Below are 17,196 nucleotides of genomic sequence, written 5' to 3' on the forward strand. Positions count from 1 at the left end.
GTACATGACGTCATAATCGGTACGGGCACGCCACAGGCGTTTGTCCGTGAGTCAGATTTGGGAAGATTCCAGAAGGTCAAGTCATTCGCCGTAGGTCACTGTCCGCTTTGGGGAAAATTCCGGGGCAGGGTGAGCGCTGCTTCAAACTTTGCTAAAAAAAATAAATAAATAAAATAAAATAAAGAAAGGCAGAAAAGAAACGAAAAGTGTAGCTCATCTAGGCGGCCAGATTTCTTTCCGTTGAAAGTGCTCGCAGATCTTCGTTAATGGTTGATTGGAATTTGTAAATGAGATAAGGTTCGCGTTGTTCCTTGCACCGTCTGAGCTAAAATTTGACTGGAGAATAAAAAGTGACACATTATTTAGTGAATGACCTGGTTGTTTGAAATGGCGAGAGACCGGGAGGTTTGGCTTTTTTGTAACGTCAGATCGGTGGTTCTTGAACCTGATCCGAAATGATGTTTTAGTCTGACCTATACGTATTGTGCTTGGCACATGCCGCACTGAATGACATAAACGACGTTAGATGAATTACAGTCGAAGTCACCATTACTTTTGACAGAAAAATTGGAATTAGTACTTTTAAGTACTTGGGTGCTTTGCATTAATTTGCATATTTGACACCTGCGACCGTCGCACGGGTGACAGCCGTTTCCTGGATGCGCTGCTTGGCTAACCTTAGAGCTAACTAGATTATCGTGCAGGTTGCGCGCGCGCCTGTAGGTTACCCGCGTTGGCTGAGGGAAAATTTGTCCCATGCGCTCCGATTGGAGAAGGATACTATGGTGGCGGTTTAGTATACTGTTAAACCTTGGAATATTGCTGCTAAATGTTAAGATGAGGTTTACGGAACCATTATCTAACATGCGTTTGTGGTTTTGGAACAGAGCTTTGCGATCTGCTCTGCGGGCTTTGTTTAGTGCGTCGTCAACTAAGCTAGGTGTAAATTGACGACCGATGAATGTTTCCCTAAGTTGAGCTAGATTTCTGTCCAAGTCATCGTCACTGGATCAAAAATAACAAAGACGGTTAAGAGTCTCTCTTAACCGTCTTTGTTATTTTTGATTCTGCATCGCCGGAAACTTGCACATTGTTTTTCTTCACGTTCTACGATGTCATCGTCACTGGAACAGATGCGCCTGTATCGAAGTGCTTGGCTGTAAGGGACGGCAAGTTTAGTGTGACGGGGGTGACAACTGTTAAATGCTAGATACTGTTGAGAGTAGGGTGGCCACCTTTCGTAGTGAAAAATACCGGCTAAGGGAGAGGAGGTGGAATAGAGGGAAAGGAGGAAATGTTCGCGGGAAGGGGAAAGTGGGTGAAGGGTGGAGAGTATACAGAGAGAGAGAAAGAAAGAACGAGCGTACTGGCTCAAGACAATAATAATAATAATAATAATGAATAACTAAGAAAACGACTGGTGACTACGGAGTTGGGTGTGCTCCAGATTTATTCAAGCTGTAGCGCGAGCTGACCGGCTTCGTCGTCGGCAGTCACCACAGGTGCCCCCCATCCCAGTGTGCTGACGGTACGGGTCACCAAATGTAGAGGAGGTGGAGTTCCTCTACATGAGTCCCGACCGGCGATGATGGTATGCCACGGAGAGGCGATGACGGTGGCCTATCTCCATGGCCGCGCCGGTGGAACTGAGGCAGGTGCTCCAGGCGCGTGGCCATCTTCGTCGTTGTCCACCGGCCGCTACATCACTCCCCCCCTCAGACGCGGAGCGGCGATAAAGCAGATGATGTCCGCGACTTCACTGGAGGAGGGCAGCGAGGGCGACCGTGGTTAGCATGCACGGTGGAACAGGATGACGGCACTGCAGACGGTGGCGAAGCATCACAGCTGATGAGTAATCAGATCCGGTAGCCCGAGAAGAGCGAGGAAAAGAGTGAGGCGCTGGGGAAGTGGAGGTCCTGGGGTGCCGCTACCGGCACGGGAGCCGAAGCTCAGAGTCCCAGAGGAGGAGAGGGTGAGGTTGTGGGAGCCGTTGAGAGACGCTGAGACGCCGACTGAAGAAGCGTGCCGTGGCGTCGGCTGCTGCGACCGGCAGGTGAGCGCGAAGCTCGGGTGTCGCGGCCGACAGTGCAGGAGCGCCGGGGTGCGGTGAACATCGGGCTGTAGCGAAGAGTAATGAAGCTGTGATGCGCGTGTGTACCGGTTGGTAGTGCTTTGTGGGAGAGAGGCCGCTATGCAGCAGTCCGCTTGTCGAGCTCAGGAAGTCATTCGGGAATGAGCAGATGATGCTGAATGCAAGGCACGGATGAGAGTCGTGGCAGCGGGTCTGGACAGTTGAGGTTGAGGGTACCGACGTGCCACGGAGCTACCACCGGTCGGATAGGTAGTAGTAGACCGGCTTCCAAGCTGCGCGGCAGCGTGCCATCAGTGCTGGACATGCGGGAAGGTTGCGAAATTTGGGATGGGAAAAGGGCCGAATTACATCGAACTTGATGTTCATAGTTCGGGTCACCAAATGTGGGAAACTATCCCAGCTAGAGATAAAAGAGACACGTCCGGCCAGCGAGCCCAAAAACGAAGGAATGATTTATTCTGCACGGCCTCGCGCTGAGGCGCGATGCGTGCTGTGCCAGCTGTCCGGCTTCGTCGTCGGCGTCACCACATGCTCAGTCACCGTCCCAGGTGTAGATCGCTCGCTGGGCGACCCCTGGTTTGCCAATTCAGAACGATGCGCAGCTACCCAGAGCTGATGAGCCGCAAACACGGCGAAACACGTGTCCTCTGGTGCTGTCGCATCGTTCCATGAGTATTTGTTTCTCTGCGTGCAGCCATAGAAGCCACCTTAATATGTAATTTTGAATTTCAAACGCGTCTAGTGTCATCTACTTGTTACTTTAATGGCTGTTTTTCCTGCATTATATTATAATGCAGGAGAAACAGCCATTAAAGTAAGTAATATATATATATATATATATATATATATATATATATATATATGTGACGACGAACAGAGAACGTCCGTTCCCGATGGAGTTGCTTCCAATTAGCGTCCATGCGCGCGCCCGCTCAGTGCGTCTTCTTTCATATGTCACACTCCCCCCCCTCCAAGGTTAGCACACATGGGTGGATGGTAGCGGCGCAGTTTACAAATGTTCACAATGTCCGTAGCTCCTCCGAGAGGCTGCACAGGACGGTCGATTTCGTAGTTCACCGGTGAAACTTTGCGTATGATTGTGTATGGACCCTCCATGACTGGCGCAAGTTTCCCTCTGTTGGCCTGCCAAGGCGTCTCATAGAGAACATGATCACCAGGGCTGAACTCAGTAGGAATGAACCTCTTGTCATACAGCACCTTGTTTTTGTTGTGGTAGGCCAAGGAATTCGAGACGGCTTTCCGTCGTGCCTCTTCTAACGGCACCAATGGCTGAGACAGAGGTGGCTGGTATGAAGGAAATCCAAAAAGCAGGTAGCTGGGGGCGAACCCGGTGACCTCGTGTGGGGTGCGGTTGTACTCGTCCATGACCTCCGTCAACAATTCCGGCCATGGCGTTCGCGGTCTCTCATTGATTTTGCACTTGAGACGCGCGATGATTGTTTGATTGGCACGTTCATTGAGCCCATTGCATTGTGGGTGCTGCGACGATGTGAAGAGCTGATGTATGCCGTTGTTCTTCAGGAAACGCTTGAACTTATTGGCAGTGAACCCCGTTCCACGGTCAGAAAGGAACTTCCGAGGTTTGCCAACTGTGAACGTCTCTCGTAGGCACGAAATGTATGTGTCGGCATTTTCGTGTTTGTGCGGAAATGCCCACGCATACCGTGTGGCGTGGTCGACCAGTAAGTGAATAAATCTTTTGGGAGAACCATAACCAGCAAGCCCTCCTATTGTGTCCATGGCGAGGACATCAAACGGCTGATCCGCTGGTGGTAATGATTCTAGGCAACCAAATTTCTTCGCTTTCGATTTCTTGCATCTCTGACAAGTATCACAATGCTTCACGTGGTTAGCTACGTCGGATAGTAAGTTCGGCCAGTAATAGTGTGGGGAGATTAGAGATACCGTCTTGTTGACGCCGACATGCCCGAAATGTTGGTGAGCGTTCTGTAGGATCTTGCTACGGAGCGAGGCTGGAACGTAGATCTTGCTAATACCTCGTTTCCTTACCATGGGGACACCATTGAGCAGCGTGTATGGTCCACGAGGTCTATCCGTCGGATCCTCCTGCAGCTCCTCGAGAGTCAACAACTGCACAGTCGGTATCCGCGATAGGGCATCAGCCTCGACGTTGGCAGTGCCTTTTTGGTACCTGAAGGTGACGTCATACATCGATAATTTAAGAGACCAGCGGAAAAGTCGCCCAGTTGGGTTTTTTATGGTCTTGAGCCATTGAAGCGCGGAATGGTCCGTTACGACCGTGAAAGGATGCCCGTGGAGGTAACAGTGCCATTTGTCTACGGCATCGACAACGGCTAGGCATTCTAATTCGGTGACTGCATAATTCCGTTCATGTTTGAAGAGTTTACGTGAGTGGTATGCGACTGGGTGTTCCGTGCCGTTGTCGTCAGGTTGCTTAAGAACCGCGCCAAGACCAGTGGAAGAAGCATCACAGTAAACTATACATGGGCGGTCCGGGTTAAATATCTGAAGGACGGGAACACTAAGCAGACAGCCTTTAAGTGTAGTGAAAGCTTGCTCACACTCTTCGGACCACTCCCACTTGACGTCCTTTTGCAGAAGGGCAGTGAGAGGTGCGGAGATGTTGCTAAAGTGTGGGACGTACTGCCGGTAGACATTGATTGTCCCAAGGAAGCGCTGTAAATCCTTCGCAGTTTGGGGAACTGGAAAATTTCTGATAGCTTCCACGTTGCCTTCTTTGGGGGACATCTTCCGGTGTGAAATCGTGTGACCGAGATAGTCAATAGTGGTGCGAGCAAATCGACACTTCTTGAGTTTAAGCTTGACATTTTCCGTGGCCAATGCAGTTAACAAGGCGTGAAGACGCTGAAGATGTTCTTCAAAGGTCGCGGTATGGACCACGATATCATCGAAGTAGTTAACGACGTTGTGGAGGTTATGCTTGTCAATGATGGACTTGATGGCTCTCTGAAAAGTGGCCGGCGCGTTTTTAAGACCAAACGGCATTACCAACCATTCATAATGGCCGTCATGGGTGACAAACGCAGTTTTGGGGATGTCAGTGGGGTTCATCGGCACGTGCCAATAGCCTGAAGTGATGTCAAGTGTAGTGAAGTATTGTGAAGGACCCAAGGAATCCAGGACATCGTCGATGCGGGGAATGGGTTGATAATCGGGCACTGTGACGGCGTTGAGCTTTCTGTAATCTATACACATCCTCGTTCTCCCTTCGCCCTTCTTCTCAGCCATGATAACTGGGGATGCATAGGGTGAGAACGACGGTCTGATAAGGCCCTGCCGCAGTAGCGACTCGACTTGCTTTTCAATCTCTGCTTTATCCGCTTGTGATGTCCTATATGGGGTCCTACGGATCGGCAGATGGTTAGACAGCGAGACACTGTGCTGCTCAATGGTAATGGTGCCTATGTCCGTTTGTGACTGGGAAAACATTGGCAAATGTTTTCCGATGAGCTGCTCCAGAGGCTTGTGCTGAGTTGATGTCAAATGAGAATAGTCAGGGTGATCCGATGGCGGAAGTACCGAAGGAGGTTGATTGAGAGCGGGCTTATCCAATGAGCGATGAGAGGAGTGTGAGTGTGAGCTTGGATTCAGAGGGGTCTCCCCTTGCGAAAGTGTGAGCGTAGGCAAATCCAATGATAGTCCGAAATGTGAGGCGTTGTCCAAACCGAGAAGTAGTTCAGTTTTCATGCCACGGAGCACATGTACCTCCACTTCCCGTATGACATTGCCAATTCGGAGGTGAATAATGACGCGACCCAAGGTTTGCGACGGTGTTGTTACTTGATGAATGGAGATACGTGAATTCTTAATCAATTGGAGTTGGAGTTCCTTGTAGACGTGTTCGTTGATGCAGGTGATCGTTGCCCCCGTATCAAGGAACGCGCGTACTTGATGGTCATTTACGAATGCGTCGAAGTAAATGACCTTGGGTCGCCTTCCTCGTTTCCCTGGTCCTCAGTAATGGTGGAAACATTCGGTCGGTATGGGCACACATTTTGCCAATGGAGCTGCCCATTGAGACCGATGTTGGCACAGTGTCGGCACTCGGTCCTGGGAAGAACGTGTCGCGAAGTCGCCGCTCGGTTAGGAAGCGCATCGCCAGCGATGGGGTGGGCTTGTGGGCGACCATTACCGCGATTACCGTCCCGTGATCCACTGAACGTCGGAGGCGACGTCCTTGTTGAAGCACGTTCAAGTTTCTGGACGTTATCCAACCATTCCAGCGGTGACTTAGGCTCCGTCCCAACGAGACGACGCTCGAGTTCGGGGAGCAAACCGTCAGTGAGGCCGGCGATCATGTGAGGAGCTTTTAACCCGGCTGACTCCCCGAATCGTCTCTTTTCCTCGTAATATTCCCTGACAGATTCCTCCCGCCTCTGTCTGCAGTGGATAAATGACCGGAACGGGTCCAAGACCGCAACGCCGAAACGGATAGTCATAGACTGCTTGACTTCCTCCCATGTTTCACAAACTTCGAATATCTCACTGAGGTACCAGCGGAAAGCTTCCCCTTCCAAATAATCGCAGAGGGACTTCAGCTTGTCGTTGTCCGTCCAGTCCAAGGCATCAGCCTTAGTTTCGAAAAGTCGCAGCCATTTCCCGACTGGAACGTCTTCATGTGCTCCAGTATACTTGATGATAGCCAAATGCGGCAGAGGTGGCTGAGCTTTTGGAGGCATAATAGGTAACTATCCTGTCGACTAGTGTGACGACGAACAGAGTACGTCCGTTCCCGATGGAGTTGCTTCCAATTAGCGTCCATGCGCGCGCCCGCTCAGTGCGTCTTCTTTCATATGTCACATATATATATATATATATATATATATATATATATACTACCTATTTAATTTCGCGGTCACCCGAACACATTTCAGCGTATATATACAAGGGGTGCTCAAGTCAAACTGGGACTTTTAATTTTTCGCAAAAGTAAAACGAACTTACAGGCGAGAAATTAGTTTTATTTTTCAACGTAATCTCCAGCTGGCACTAATGCACTTGTGCCAGCGTTTCACGAGGGCTTGGATGCCAGCAGCGTAGAAATCGTTACCGGCGCGTAGCAGCCATGATCGGGCCGCATTCTTGACCTCGTCGTCGCAGCTGAAGTGGCGGCCCTCAAGGAACGCCTTCAGTGGCCCGAAGAAATGGAAATCGCTGTGGGCGAGGTCTGGACTGTAAGGGGGATGTGGCAACAACTCCCAGCCGAGTCCTGTAAGGTGCGTGTCGTGAGATGCGCGGTATGCGGGCGTGGATTGTCCTGTAGGAGGAGGACTCCTTTGGTGATGAGGCTCGGCCGCTTTTGCTTCAGCGCCTTATGCACAAACTTGAGAACCTGGCAGTAATATGCACTATTGATAGCAGTACCACTGCGCAGAAAATCAACATGAACAACGCCAGCCTTGTCCCAGAAAACCGTGGCCATGACCTTACCCGCAGACGGGGTGCTTAGGAACTTCTTGGGAGCTGGCGAGCCCGGATGCTTCCACTGTTTTGATGCGCGTTTAGACTCAGGAGTGAAATGATGCACCTACGTTTAATCGCACGTGATGGTCCGATCAAGGAACGGCTGCCCTTCAGTGTCGAAACCGTACCTTAGCTCTTGGGAGATTTCCAGTCTTCTCTGCCGGTCAAAACACGGAGAGCTGCCTCGGGACCCAACGGGCACTAACTTTCTGAAACTGGAGGTGTTCATGAATGATAGTGTTCAACGTTCCCACAGAAAGGTTCGTCTTTCGAGCCAGTTCGAGACATGTTATCCGTCGGCCCTTGAGGATCATGCGCTCTACAAGTTGGATATTCTCAGGAACTCTGACACTGGGCTCTGAGCCGCCTCGGCCGGGATCGTCCTGTACTGATGTACGGCCGTCTCGGAACCGCTTGGACCGCTCAAACGCTTTGCTGCGGCTAAGTGTATCGTGGCCATACTGAGCCTGAAGTCTTCTGTGAATTTCAGATGATTTCCCCCCTTCATTCACGGGAAACTTCATGACAATTCGCTGTTCGATGTGTGCGCTCACCTCGTTGTCGGCCATCTTGTCCAGCACGTGTCTTCTGTTTTGCACAAACTTTGGACCACCACGTGGTGAACGCGGAGGCCTGTCGCGTGTGAAAATGGCGAAAAAGAAGTAGCGCGAGCCATTTGTACACGCAGGAGACAGAAAGTCCCGGTTTGACTTGAACACCCCTCATATATATATGTACGCTGAAAGAAATGTGTTCGGGTGACCGCTAAATTAAATAGGTAGTTGAAAAAAAAAATAGAGGCAGACAACAAATGTGCAGGAAGTAAGGAAAAGAGGGGGGGGGGAGTTATTTATTTACAGGTGGAAAGTTAAGGGGTACGCCGACGTCGCGGCGGAAGCTCCGCCTGACGAATGAGGGCACAGGAGGGCATGCCGCCGGGACATTACAGATAGGTCCTTGTTGTACGTAATAGGTCCAACTTTGTCATTTTCCCTCCGAGGCCGTTTGCCCCGCGGCCTCTCCTCCCTTCTGCATCGACTTCGCCTCAATGTGGCTTTCACCCCGCAGTTCTTCAACCGGCTTGTGTTCCAACTGCAGCATGGCGGCAATCATCCAACACGTCCTCATCGACTGCCCTATATACAGTTCGGAAAGAGCAATATTCCAGTCCCAACTGACCCGTGGACCGTGGGTCATTCCACGCGAAGGATCCAATAAGTGTGCTCGACCTACCACAATTCGAGCCGAAAAAAATTGTGGCACCTCCTCGGTATCTATAATGTCAGGCATGACAAAATATTTATGTTCTAGTGAGTGAGTGAGGAAGAGTGAGTTCCTTCTAAAATCCATCAATCGCCCGAAAGTTTGTAGTGACGCCTCGGGATCTCCTAGAGACTTGGGGTTTGTTTTAAATTGTAGTAGATGGTCTATTTTATAATCGCAGCGAAATTCCCGCCTTCTTACCTTCCCCCGTCATTGCCTGCGGAACCCGTCATGAACACAATTTTCGCCTAGATTTGCGATTTTTTTTCGCCTGATGGGTCAGCTCAATTTTCTTGAATATTTTTTCGCTGATAGCTCTCGTGATGCTGCTCATGCAAAAAAAAAAAAAAAAAAAATCGTCAGAACTGAGGGTGTAGTTGATAATTATTAAAAATTGGTAAAGCAGCAATTTTTAGCTAAATCTTCAATGTTCGGAGGCAAAATTCGGAATGAGGAGGTCGGTTTGGAAAAATATAGTTTGCGTCATTTTATGCGACGGACCTTACAATACAAAATATAAAAAAATTTCGAGGGTATTTTTTGATAAGCGTGAGAAAAAAAAAAAGAAAATTGACGACGGAAATACGTGGCCACTCCGCTGGCCACCGCGCTCGTGCTTCCGACCTGAATGTCGGTGGCCCCTGATAGTTTCCTTGTTTTATTTGCTGTGCATGTCTCGTTCGTCCGAATATGCCGTCGAGTTTCTGTGACTTCCACATCAACTCACCTAGTCTTAGTCTGAGACTAGTCTCATATCGAATGGAACAGTTCAGTTCCTCTTGACGTGTATTTGCGTAAGTCTTACTTACTGCGGTGAGACTTATCTTTCTTTCTGTCACTTTTTGTTAGCGTTGTCGTTGCTAGCGCCCTGCGCCGGACCCCGACCCGGCCCGCGGGCTGGGCCGGCCTTGTTATTGGCTGTGAGCTCTTGGCCGGGCCGCGCCGACAGAATACTCCAACAACGCGGGCCCGGTCTGCAAACATGTTTCCAAGAGTCAGGCTCGACCGTGTCACGCAATTAATCCCACGCAATGGAGGACTATGCTTCCGTCATTCCTGTGCATATATTTGCAAAAGCAAGCAAGGGACACTGCATTATGCGTATGATTCGACCCTCTATAACATTCTCAAAGTCACTTTCCATTTCCCCAGACTCCTCACGTATTTCACAAGCACGTTTGCAAAGCTTGGTGAGAGGGGTAAAAATTGGGAGGAGCTTGTCGACAGCATCCTCACACAAAGCAGCCCGCGTGCGTCCTGGATTTAGCTTGGTCTCGTGCTGTTAAACCGACCGTTCTTGTATGTTTGTGGCCGTGTCTTCTTTATACATTTACTTATAAATTTGTGTGATAAGCGCTACAAACGCGTACGTCACAGCTGGAAATACTAGCCTGGGGTCTACGCGCTGAGTCACCGGGCTGGGCCGGGCTCTATTCACTGGGCCATCGGGTCGGGCCGGGCCGGGCCGAGCCGAGCCGAGCCTCATAAAAGCATGAAGGTCTGGGCAGGGGCCGGGTCAGGCCCGGAAAAGTCGGCCCGTGCAGGGCTCTAGTCGTTGCCTCTCAACCCACCATGTCTCTTGTTTGATAGAACAGCCCACACAACCTACGCATACGTTGCCCTCCTATCCTTGCCTTCAGGTAATCTGGTTCAGATGTGGATAAAAGAAACCTACCTGGCGGAACTGCAGAAATCATACGAGCTTCTTGATGGTCTCGCTTCGTCCATCGTGCACAGACTGATCGACAAACGCGACGCTGAATATTTGTACTCGACGCGTCGCGTCAGCGAGCGCAGATTTCCTCGCGGAGACGTGGCGATGTATCCGTCGGCAAAAAAATTGTTTCCCGCGCTTATCAAGAGATACACTCGAGATTTTTTTATATCTTGTATGGGAAGGTCCGTCGCATACAATGACGGAAACATTATTGTTCCAAACCGACCTCCTCATTCCGAATTACGCCTCCGAACATTGAAGATTTAGCTAAAAATCACTACTTTACCAATTTTTATTACATTACCAACTACACCCTCAGTCCAGGCGATTGTTTTTGCATGAACAGCATCACGAGGGCTACCAGCGAAAAAGCTGGCGTAAAAAAATCGCAAAAGTACACAAAAATTGCGTTCGTAACGAGTTCCGTAAGTAATGACGGGAGAATGTAAAAAGGCGGCAATTTCGCTGCGATTATAAAAGAGATCACCTTCTACGATTTAAAACGAATCCCATGTTTCTAGGAGATCCCGGAGCGTCGCTACTAACTTTCGGGTGATTGGTGGTTTCTACAAGGAACTCCCCCTTTAATGGCTGCCGCGACAACGGTTACTACTAGAGCATAAATATTTTGCCATATGACATTATACATCCCTTGGAGGTGCCACGATTTTTTTCGGCTCGAATGGTGGTAGGTCGAGCGCACTCGTTAATTGGATCATTTCGCGTAGAATGACCCCAGTATAAACAACAAGCCGCTCAGCCTTGCCGCAATCTTGGGTCCTTGTTCTAACCCTGTGCGGCACCGTCAATGCCTGTACTCATTCGTCTATTCTTGACGTCTACCAGCCTGCTTGACCTCCTCTGACCTCCGAACTTTTGCCATGAATGCGGATATGTGATCTTTACAGCACTACATCTCCGGTGACCGACCGAACGAACTGTGCTATCCCCATCTGTTACGACGCACCCGCGTGTGTGATATCTCATTTGCGTGTGCGTGTGTGTATGCTTCATCTTTTTCATTGCCATCATCCGACGCACATATTATCCCACAACCCACATGCACTGAGATATATGGTACCGCAATTGCTGCGGTGAAACACCTCATCTCACCGTCATTCGTGTAGTAGTAATGGGGTAGAGTATCGCCCCCGACGATGAAGCTCCTCAGCCATCATCCCGTAATAAAGTTGTTGTTTTTGTGTAGTAGTTGTCGTTGTTCATTGGAGTGGTTCACAAACGACGAACATTATTGTTGCGAACAATGTGTTTGGTTCTCTTTTCAGTGTGGGGATTCGGCATGTTGTCGGTGCTGGTGATCAGCTGCTGCTCCCTGGCAGGACTTGTGATTGTACCCTTCCTGAGCAGCACTCTGTACCATACCTTGTTGATGGTATTCCAGGGTCTGGCTGTAGGCTCTCTTCTTGGCAGTGCACTCTTCCACCTCATTCCTCAGGTAACAACATTATGTCTATTCTATTCTGGGTGAAAATTTTACAACCAGGGTCGGTAAACCATCCTTGAATTATTCTTGGCGTGACGTGCACAGTCAGTGCGAAGTGCTCACCCTTTATATTTCTCACACTTGAGCAAACGCTGCTTTTGCTGAGCGTAAACATGGTCGCGCTTACCTCGCTTACTTCCTGAACGAAACATGATATTTTGTCAGTTTACAAACGTTCCTTTTTTAAAGGGGCAGTGAAAGCACCGTCGATACGTTTTTCCTTGACTAATTACGGCAGGTTGCACAAGAAGAGTCATTCATTCTGACCTATGGGGTGCGGCAGAGGTCTTCGATCTGTGCACCTTCAAGTATCGTAGATATCCCTTCCGTCATTCTGTAAGAAAATGAGTGAGGTTGATACGTCACTGCGTGACGCAGCACGACTACGACTATATGTGAACAGCAGATTTGCGATTAAACCCCTTAATTCGCACTCAAGACAAATTGTCATTGCTTGTAAGAAAGCAAAGAAATAAGTGGGAATGCCTCTTTCAGCAACATCCTCAGTGAGAACCCCCGCCCCCCTCCCCTAAATTCCCAACACTCCCCCAAATGTTTGGCGACACCTTTGAACTTTTTCACCTTGCTGTTTCAGTTTTAGAGACATGTCGGTAATGATACGTAAAGCCGTTATCACGTAACTGTAATTATGACCCCCAATTTTTTGCACCCCCCCCCCCCCCCCCCCACGTGCTGGGATTCTGGATAAACCACCGAACAGCCGGTGGCTGCGCAGAAATAACCTCCACCTGTATTTGCACTGCGATTAAACCTGACCTCCACCTGAATTCGCACTTGAGATCTCGTCGTCGTCGCTGCCCTGTGGCTTTGTTTCCATGGCGTCTTGTCACGCTGTCACGGCCGTGTCACGGCCCGCTGGGTCCAAGTTCTGCCACGGCATATTCACTACTAATACAGCAATCGCGTAAAATAAGTTGACTAAAAGGCCTTACGAAAGCAGTAATCGCAGTGAATTCCAAAGGAGATCCTATTTCGCCGTATTATGAACGCTGACAAGGAAAGAGGATAATAGTAGACAAAGCTGGGCCAAGACGATATTTTTCCCGATGGCTCGTCCACAATGTAAAAGGGGACCGACCTAGGCCGATCAGTGTGCAACGTGTCCTACGTTACGGATTCGGACCCGGGCGAGGCCGCCAGCAACTTGGTGGCAGGGCACAAATTGCTTAGACACGTCGTGCTTCGGAAGCGACGCAGAACTATGGTAGCCGTGTGGTGTGGGACAAAACTGTACCTTTGTCGTAAGAGCATTTTAAGGGCCATTGAATGCCATATGGGCAATGGCGATTGCACTGAATGGGTATAGGCGCTGCTACACGGCCACCTTCAATCGCCGTTGACTCCGATGTTCCTCCTGTCGGTGGAAAGTCTTGAAACACCATTGAGGCAGTCAGGTGTCCTAGAAAAGCCTCGTGCTGGGTGAACAACTAAGCGCCGCACAAAAAGAAACTGCGACATATGTTATGAAAAGTCGTGAAAGTTATGGACAACCGTCATTACATGTGGCTGCATTCGCAAAATTTAGTTTTCTACTCGCGACACCCGCTTCGCCAAACTTGTTCGGTGTGCCGACCGGTTGCCATGATAAATTCGCATGACACTCACACAGTGCTATTGTTCAGAAAGCAAAAGCAATTTTTTTTTCACTATTTCTGCTGTTTTCAGGCCTTCAACTTGGTGGGAGAGGACAGTGAACATGACTACCTTTGGAAGTCATTGATAATTTTTTCTGGAATCTATCTCTTCTATATCAGTGACAAGGTGATGAAGTTCATCACAGACTACAAACAGGTAAGAAGCTGAGCGGCCACATAGAAGCATCTGACAGCCGCTGTGAAGCAGTTCGAAATGTGGATCTGTTCCAGACTTTTTTTTTTTTTCATTTTTACTTCAGGTTGTGTTGTATACTAACCTGCATGCAAGCAACAACCAGGGGCTCGTTCCTCGCCATTTCGTGTCATCGCGAGTTCGCGTTTGCTCCGCCCTCACCCGCGCTGCGCGGGAGGCTGTTGAATAGTCAGGGCAGCTGGTCAGAGGCGTGTTCACAGCCACGTCGCATATTCGCAAGTTCGCGTTAGCTCCACCCATGACCTCCACAACAGGCGACTCACATGGTGCGCCTTGCTGGGTGAGAGCTAACGCGCCGTTCCCCAGTGAGCCCGCGCGCCTACGATCATCGGCGCCGGGAAAGGGTATAGAATGCAGTGATGGCCACTAACTACTTCTACAGTAGTTTAACTATAACTACTAACTACTTTGTGATGAGAGTAGTTTAACTAGTAGTTCAACTACTTTTCAGGGGAGGTAGTTAAAACTACTTCTTTAACTACTGCAATGTATTTTAACTACATCTATAACTACTTAACGTTGTCCATCAACACCAATCCCATTCTATAGTGTTCTTGGACACCTAAATATGAATCACAAGCAGTGATAAAAGTGAACATTTAGTACACATGTACGGCACAATTGCTCTGCACCTCCGTTCTCATCAAACAAGTAGCTCAAGGTAAAAATTGGAAGCACAATCGTGCCGTAAAGCTTGTGGCAAAATCTGAAGTAGTTGGCGCATGCAGTAACCTAACTACTGTAGTTAACTACTCGAAATAGTAGTGTAACTAGTAGTTGCCACTATATATCTGCAGGTAGTTGCTAACTACTTTTTAACTACAATCAGGTAGTTTAACTAGTAGTTTAACTACATGTAGTTAACTACTGGCCATCACTGATAGAATGACGCAAATACGTGCGATGTCCGCGTTGAAAAAAAAAAAAAAACTTAAGCGCTTCCAAATGAGAAAGAGATCGCTGTACCGCGCTTAGGGGATATGACTTCACTGTCATGTGGGACAAATGAATGACGAGAGCATTGGCACAAAAGTATTTCGAATTTGGAGCTTTGTAAGCCCTGTGTTAATACTAAACTTGTATTCAATTGAATGATATCTGTTGAAGAAAAGGCACCAGCAGTGAGAAGTATGCGACCGGCCTTGTGTTTGTTTTTCTGTGTTTATTAGCCCCATCCACTACAACGTTACTTGAATACAATTCACTTGTCACTTAGCCTGTTTTTCAACAAATCTAGCGGAAATCATTGCAGCGTAAAACAATTCGACTTATCAGCTTATCTATGCCCTGTAGGCATGCATTGATCCGGCGTCCAAAATTTAATGCCAGCTGGAGTGAGCAGAATACTAAACGCAGTTTTCTGTTGGGATATGAATGTGGCTGATGTAAGGTAACATTGTACAAATCCATTTTGTATTGATTTTAGGAAAGAATTTGCATAATCTGCACACTTTGCATTTTGCATAAAGTGTCCAAAAGAGGCGTACACCTTTTGCAACAAGTCATGATACAGAACGCTGTAGGTTTGCTACGTTCAGTGTTAGGTGGTGATGTTTTGTTTCACCAGTGTAAGATAAGGCTGGGAACACGCACCATGACCATTGGACGGCCGGTGGCATTGCGCTGAGGAGGGCGGAGCAAATGCAAAGTTGCGAAGCTAATAAATGGCGAGGAACGTGCCATAGAGCGGTGATCCGATTGCGCATTAACGCTTATTAGCGCATTAGTGCTTATTGGACACAAACATATAACACATGGGCTTCTGCACAACCAGGTCACAAAATTTGGAGCAAATTAGTCGCACTACAGCTTACTTGCACTTGGTCTAACTTTTCATGTTCTTTTTGCAGATGAAAAAGCCGACAGAAAATAACGATACCTCATTTGGTCATCCTCTTACCAATGGATGTATAGGGCAGACAGGGCAGCCAATCAAGAAGAATTCAGAGCAGGTAACGCAACATCCGATTGACTTCTTGTTGTTTCCCACTGAAAGATGTCCATCTTCCACCACACTGTTAACTTCTGGCACTAACCTCCTCGCCATAAGTAGCCAACACTAACGCTACTAACCTTCCTTGGTCTAGCCTTGAAAAAGCCGAGCAGGGGCCCAATCCTCGTCAAAACTAATCGACCTCGATTACTTTACGTCACCAGCAGTAGGGTGGGGCTGCCACGAATTACTCTGCCCTTAGATCCCGCCCACTTCAATGGGAATTATCCCTAGTTTTCCTTCACAGCCTCTCGGACCGTGACCCTACATCATTTTGACGTAACAATGACGTAAAAGATTAGTTTCAAAGCTTAAAAGTAATGTAGCGAAAGAGGGTCGATTACTTTGAGTGGCGACAGGTTTTGTGATGAGCCCCCGCATGTGCATTTTCATTTATTGTGCTGTATAAAGTCTGTATGTGCTCGTCACAACAAAAAATTCATATCTTTCTTCGTTTTTGTTTAATAATGATAGAAAGCATCGCTGCACAACGCGCTTCACTGTGTAACACAGTTTCTCTGCGCGGATCACCGCCTCGTATGCGTGAAAGTGGCGCGCTTTTCGAAGCGTCGTACAATTAATGTTCTTGCAATATAGCGGTGTGCACACAAAAAACTAATCGATCAAAGTTCACTGTTTGTTGAGTAAAACTATCAACACTGATTTGCGGTACCATTACCACTCCCACAGCTAACGAGCAAAAGACGCATATTGAAATGCGACTTCCATAACATCATTTCACATATCGAGCACACGAACACACAGAAAAATAAAAAATAAGCTCAAGCTCATGATTTAAAGTACCAACCGATTTCTTATAAACGCGTTCAAGGCTTGCGCCACACTGTCCATTCAATCCTTTGCATGATCCTTTGTGGGGTTTTTTCATTTTGTCGCATGCCATCGGCGCCATCTCATGGCCACATACTGCAGTTTTTTTTTTGCCCCAATTGTCCCAGAGGCAATGACACGACTCCTGTGAAGGTGAAGTGCCGAAGCCCACCCTGACACAAAAGGGGTAGGACATAACTACTGCTACTAATTATAAATGCCAAGTACAATCACGGTGTCACACAAACATTGCCGTCTTGCACCCTGTACGTCATGAAAAATGACAAACAGCAAAAAAGGAAGTTACGTGCATACTTTTTAGCATATTTTTCACGAAATTAAGTTTTACGCTGGAAGAGTTTTATGTTTCTGACATCAAAGAACCGAAGTAACAAGGTACGGCGGGCAGATCACAGGTGTGGCCTTCGGGTTATCAGGAG

General features: G+C 48.3%; 1 protein-coding gene across 1 annotated transcript in view; it reads left to right on the forward strand.

Annotated features, from left to right (window-relative positions):
* Positions 1–17,196, forward strand: part of LOC135373721 (metal cation symporter ZIP14-like) — a 97,144-nt gene that overhangs the window by 46,679 nt on the left and 33,269 nt on the right. The window contains exons 3-5 of the mRNA XM_064606800.1: positions 11,846–12,015; positions 13,750–13,875; positions 15,783–15,884. Coding sequence (XP_064462870.1) covers positions 11,846–12,015; positions 13,750–13,875; positions 15,783–15,884 — 398 coding nt within the window. The remainder of the gene's footprint in view (positions 1–11,845; positions 12,016–13,749; positions 13,876–15,782; positions 15,885–17,196) is intronic.

This window comes from Ornithodoros turicata, unplaced genomic scaffold, assembly GCF_037126465.1.
Source record: "Ornithodoros turicata isolate Travis unplaced genomic scaffold, ASM3712646v1 Chromosome31, whole genome shotgun sequence".
NCBI classification, from domain to species: Eukaryota; Metazoa; Arthropoda; class Arachnida; order Ixodida; family Argasidae; genus Ornithodoros; species Ornithodoros turicata.